At 43.2% G+C, this 6,162-nt stretch overlaps 1 protein-coding gene across 1 annotated transcript; it reads right to left on the bottom strand.

Moving 5' to 3' along the window:
- Window positions 1-1,649: 1,649 nt before the first annotated feature.
- On the bottom strand, window positions 1,650-2,981 carry LOC138249052 (olfactory receptor 52K2-like). Its single transcript, XM_069203107.1, has one exon. It carries the CDS (start codon window positions 2,948-2,950, stop codon window positions 2,000-2,002), a length of 951 nt encoding a protein of 316 aa, XP_069059208.1. The 5' UTR covers window positions 2,951-2,981; the 3' UTR covers window positions 1,650-1,999.
- Between the last annotated feature and the right edge of the window lie 3,181 nt (window positions 2,982-6,162).

Below are 6,162 nucleotides of genomic sequence, written 5' to 3'. Positions count from 1 at the left end.
CAAGCGAAGAAATAAAAAGAAACAAAACTAAAGTAAAAGATCCCACATCAAAAGGTAACCCGTTCCTTTCTCTCTCACCCCCCTCCCGTCCCGTACCTGTTTAGGCCACACTCTCCCAGATCGTGGCCGGCTTCAACACGTTGCTGCCTCCTGGGTTCCCCTTCCGAAGTACAGCAGTTGGCTGCAGTCGTTTCCGTCAGCGCCGCGGTCGTTGGTCCCCGGCGAGATCCCCGTTCCCATGGTCGCCCCGCTTCCTGTTTGCTTCGGGCCATTTAAATGCCCCGCCTTTCCTAACTTGTCCGCGTGTCATTGAGGCCAGGACAATAATTCCGGGTCAGCACCTACGGGCACCATCCACCGAGGATGCCCTGTTACACTGCCCTTTCCCTGTGACTTGCTGCGCTACACCACAATTTAAGAAATATGCCCCAAAGTGTTTTATGATTTTAATGGTGTTGGCTGTGTTGTGTCTTAGGTGATGCCACTGCGCGTGTTGTTTGGAAATATATGTATCCATGAAACTGGCATCTAGCAGATAGAAAATAGTACATTACCAATTTCAACACTATTTTTTTTTTTCAGGGGTCCTGTGTATTGAACAGTTAAGTTAGTTCCTAGATTTTTATATTTCTTTGAGGTCAGGATTCCATTTTTTTGCTTTTAGTTTGTGAAAAGATTTTTATGTTGGTGCTTTTTATTATAACAAGAATTTTATGCATCTAGATTATGATGGTGAAAAAGAGTGACTTCCCTCTACATGATACGATTAGCAAAGACTTTCATGACAATTTCAATTTTTTTCCACAAAGAAGTGGGTGTTCGATTATTTCTCAGTCATTTTGTTGTTTATTTTTTTATTTTTTTATTTTCTTAATTTGTAGTTTGTGGTTTTATATAGTGTGTACACTGACAAAATGCATAAAGGAGCATTTTGGATAACTGCATACATGGTGTCCACTGAATTTGGAATAACAAACACACTTCAATATACAATGTAGCCATTAGGCTGTAACTGCGTAACATCAATGAGAGAGTAGCACCTCTATGGACCAAATCAGAGTAAGAATCAAGGAGTCTGCAGACATTATCGGTCACTAGGCGGATAAATGATTGATGATAACAGTAGACAAATCAGTCAAACAGAGCATTCAAGGCTGTAGTGTCTTTGCAATAGGAATTTCAACACTTTTTTAACACTTTATAGGAGGGTTGAACCTAAGTGTGTCAGGGGGTGGAGTTACACTTGTCTGGTGTGCTCCCGAATAACGTTTAAGCATTCTTTCTTTCTTGAAGCCAAGAATCTCCATGAGAAGCCTGTCTGAGTTCTGAAGGGAGCTGGTTCCTTTAGATATGATCACTTTGTGTACCAGGTATTGGGGCATTCCAGAATGTAATGTGTGTGTTATGCATGCCAACTTGTGAATGCTTCTGTTTTCAATGGGATGGGACTTGGAGATCAGGATTAGAGTGATGTTGTCAAACCACTTTTTCAGATCTATGGGCCTGATTTTGAGTTTGGTGGAGGGCAATACTCCATCACTAAAGTGACGGATATCCCGTCTATTGTATTACGATCCCATTATAGCCAATTGAAATCATAATACAGAAGACAGGATATCTGTCATGTTTGTGACGGAGTAACCCATCCTCCAAACTCTAAATTGGTCCCTTAATTGCCTAACTACATAGCAATGACTTCAGAAGAGGCGGATGAAGGCTGAGGAGTACCTTTCAGTAGTGAGTTCACACCAGCAATCCTATAGCACATTAGAGAGTGTACAATGGGTTTAAGGTCCTCAGAAGTAAAAGGGTTGATCCCACTAAAGATTTGGGCCTTAACTGATGATCACTGCTGAGTTTTGGGCATGCTCAGAACCCCGGAGGATGAAGTCTTGGGGAAGCTATGTACCATTGGGGATGAACAATAGCTAGCATTTTTCAGACTAGAGAGGTGAGTTTTTCTTGGAATGATTAGGTCCAATCCATAATGGCCTGCGTGCTATGTGTCCCATTGTAGTCTCTGAAACTGTTTCACAAAGCTGTCACGGATCTGCTTTGTTTTCACCCCATACACTATAGGATTTACCATGGTTGGTGCCATGTGGTGGCAAGTCACCATCAAGATGTGAATATGCAGAGGCGCATTTTTCCCAAACCGGTGTATTACAGTGGAGAGAATACCTGGAATGTAAAACACTAAGATGGCGCAGATATGGGAACCACATGTGTTAATCGCTTTGAAACGGTCATCTCTGGATGACAGGAGGAAAACAGCTCGGAGAATGAGAAGGTAAGTTATTAAAATTAATATCACATCCACAACAACAATGAGCAGAGCCACAATCATGCCATAGAGGCTATTAAGAGTTATGTCACCGCAGGCAAGCTTGGCCACAGCCATGTGCTCACAGAACGAGTGATGAATGATGTTTGAGTTGCAGTAGGACAGTCTTTTTAGGAGGTAGGTGAGTGGAGTTGTAGCAAGCACACATCTAATAAAAGAGGCCAAACCTATTTTGATGACAACTGAGTTGGTAAAAATAGCATAGTATCTCAAGGGATTGCAGATGGCAACATAGCGGTCAAAGGCCATGGCCAACAGGACTGTTGATTCCAAGGCAGCAAATGTGTGAATGAAGAGCATCTGGGTTATGCAGGCTTCAAAATAGATCTCTGTGAACTCAAACCAAAGGATGGACAGCATTTTTGGCATGATGGTACTGGATAGCACAAAATCAATCAGGGATAACATGCCAAGAAAAAAGTACATGGGTTGGTGGAGAGTAGGATCAAGCTTGATGAAAAGGAGCAATGTGCCATTTCCCAGCAGTGCAGTGATGTACATGAAGCAGAAGGAAAGTGCGATCCAGGTGTAGTAGGCTTCCAGCCCAGGAATGCCCCTGAGTATAAAGATAGATGGTTGGACGCTGCTGGTGTTGTCCGCTTCCATGGCCCTTGTAAGGAGTCCAAAGTCAGTCTGAGAAAAGGATTATTCCTTTTTAAAAAGAAAACAATGAAACATAAGAATTAACAAGAAAAATCCAGATCTAGCATTGGATTTTCATAGTACTGAATGTAGACTATAGCCTTCCTTTCAGGTAAAGTATACACACAATCGCATATTCATGGTTAGATGAAGAGAGGAAAGTTAGTATGCCTCACGTCACTTAGGTGTTTGTTGCTCAAACCTATCAATTTGGTTTAGGGAAACAATATTGTCTTCACTTTTGATTAGAGCTAAGTGAGGATTCACAACCCCATACTCTGTGATCATGAGTGCCATCCATGTGAGCCTTTTCAGAAAGCACTCTGCCTTCTTTACTTGAGAGACGAAATGAAGAAGGTCTAAGGAGTAATTTACTGTAGTGTCTTAACATTCACAATTTTTCCATGAACAATAATTTGTTTTTCAGATAATATGGGGCCTGACCAAAGATACACTTATGGATGCTTCAGATAGACTTAAAATCAACCCTTAGCCAATGCATGATTACCTTACAGTGGGTTCATGATTACAACTTTATAAACCACATGCCATTCTAATGTTACTAGTCGGAGTTTTCAGGAACTTGTGTTGCTCCTTCATTGCGCTCATCAAATAGAGGGAGTTGTCGTAGTGTAACCTAGCATTGGCTGTTGATCCCACCACTATGGATATCATGCTGGATGAATGAAAACATAACAGCCTGTGCACATAAGTAAAGACATTCTTAGCAGCATAGCTTATGCTTACCTATTGACATTACAGAATTTGGTTACCAAGTTTAAAAAAATATATTTTTAGGGGTTAGTGTCTTGCCTTCGGGACAGTGATTTAAATTCTCTAAAGGGACCTGTTCTTGATTTGGTCTCTTTTTCTTAAAACATTACTTCGCTCTTAGCACCTTTCAACTTTAGCCAGTTTTGATGCATTAAACCTTGTTGTTCCATCAGAAAATAATCAAAGTCCTCACACTGAAGGTATAAGACATTTAGGCCCGTATTTATACTCCGTTTGCGCCGAATTAGCGTTGTTTTTTTCGACGCAAATTCGGCGCAAAACTAACGCCATATTTATACTTTGGCGTTAGACGCGTCTAGCGCCAAAGTATGGGCAAATAGCGTCATTTTTTTGCGTGAACGCCTTCCTTGCGTTAATGAGATGCAAGGAAGGCGTTCCCGTCTAAAAAAATGACGGCGACGCAAATGCGTCGTATTTATACTCCCGGGCAAAAATCACGCCCGGGAGTGGTCGGGTCAAAAAACCCCGCATTTGCGCCACTTTTTAACGCCTGGGTCAGGGTAGGCGTTAAGGGGCCTGTGGGCTCAAAATGAGCCCACAGGTGCCCTCCCATGCCCCCAGGGACCCCCCCTGCCACCCTTGCCCACCCCAGGAGGACACCCAAGGATGGAGGGACCCATCCCAGGGACATTCAGGTAAGTTCAGGTAAGTATAATTTTTTATTTATTTTTATTTTTTTGGGTGGCATAGGGGGGCCTTATTTGTGCCCCCCTACATGCCACTATGCCCAATGACCATGCCCAGGGGACATAGGTCCCCTGGGCATGGCCATTGGGCAAGGGGGCATGACTCCTGTCTTTACTAAGACAGGAGTCATTTAAATGGCGTCTGGGCGTCGAAAAAAATGGCGCAAATCGGGTTGAGGCGATTTTTTTGCCTCAACCTGACTTGCCCCATTTTAAGACGCCCTAACGCCATTTTCCCCCTACGCCGGTGCTGCCTGGTCTACGTGGTTTTTTTCCACGCACACAAGGCAGCGCCGGTCTGCTAGCGCCGGCTAACGCCATTCCATAAATACGGCGCCCGCATGGCGCTTCAGAATGGCTTTAGACGGCGCTACATTTTTTTATGCTAAACTGCGTTAGCGCAGTTTAGCGTCAAAAAGTATAAATATGGGCCTTAGTCCTCTTGCTAATTGTGAATCGCAAATCTTTTATGCTCAAGCAGTGCCAACAATTTTAAAGTCTGGAAAGCTATGAGAAAAATAGAATGCGCAAAACATACCAGACCAATTAAATCTGGGTAAGGGGGTCCAGAGATATAATTGCTTAAACTTTTGTGGCAAAGAGCACAGAGAAAACACACAGCACTAGTTCAGAAGTCCAGTTCATGAGTGACTGGATCCTAGGCACAATTGTAGGCTGAGTGCAATAGGGAGGTGGTTGGATGAGCCAAGTGCATCACATCAGTTAAAGAAGTGTTTATCTTATGATACTTGGCCTTATTTAGAGAGCATAGAGGCATAGTACACTCTAAATGGGGCAGATAAAACAGTGCCACTTTGTGGCATATATACTGCATTTGCTAAACTCTAATTAAGGCCTTTAATCTTTTTTGTGGAACTCCAGGTCCTTGATCAGCCACAGTTAGTGAAAATACATTTTAACGTACTATTTCTCTGGTGCAGTTGACTCTGTTGATTTGTTAACCAAAAGCTCTAGGTAGGGCAAAACTGGCCTGTAGCTCCTATGGGCACTTCATCTATTGGATAGGGTTTCTGCATCGACTCAGTCCAATATTTTACCATCTGACTTTTTTGTTCCTCGACATCCACCAGAAGGGCACAGCTGGAAGCTGTAGCAGGCTAGGGCTCCACAAGGCCCAGTACCTTTATTATAAGGTCTCTCTGGACTATGGCAAAAAGCTAACAGTGAGGCAAGACTGTTTTTTATGCTTGTCAAGACTACTTCGTCCTCGGGAAGTCTCAGCACCTTATCCCGATCCTTTGGAAGTGGAAAAAAATATTAACCTTCTCTTTTATCCTGTGGCTGAAAAGATTCATCCTGATCAGTCCAGTAGCCTTTCCTCTTCTTTTGCTGCGAAAGGGACTCAGTCTGGCTAAAGTCTGTGTTACAACAAAGCTGTGCTTCTTTGGTTGTTTCCCTTTGTTTGCTGATCCTGGAGGTTTTCTACACCTTTGCCCTTTTAGCCCTGAGAAGGTGAAAACTTCTCCAGGACACTTGCCTACCACATATTCTATTGTGTTGTGACATTGTGGCTTCTGGAAACAGTTACCCTTACCTCTGGCAGCGGAGACCCAGATCTGGATTGCAGATCATGTGTCCTCCACCTGGAAGTACAGGAACTAGATTTCTGTCCTGCTGAGGGGAGAGCTCTAAAGCCTATGGTGTCTCTAGGAATTAATGGTTGCAGATCGTGAC

Source organism: Pleurodeles waltl, chromosome 8 (assembly GCF_031143425.1).
Source record: "Pleurodeles waltl isolate 20211129_DDA chromosome 8, aPleWal1.hap1.20221129, whole genome shotgun sequence".
Classification (NCBI taxonomy): domain Eukaryota; kingdom Metazoa; phylum Chordata; class Amphibia; order Caudata; family Salamandridae; genus Pleurodeles; species Pleurodeles waltl.
This window is presented reverse-complemented; position numbering and strand designations above follow the sequence as displayed.

Excerpts from the sequence above, each read along its gene's own strand:
- LOC138249052 (XM_069203107.1), bottom strand. The coding sequence starts at position 2,950 with ATGGAAGCGGACAACACCAGCAGCGTCCAACCATCTATCTTTATACTC.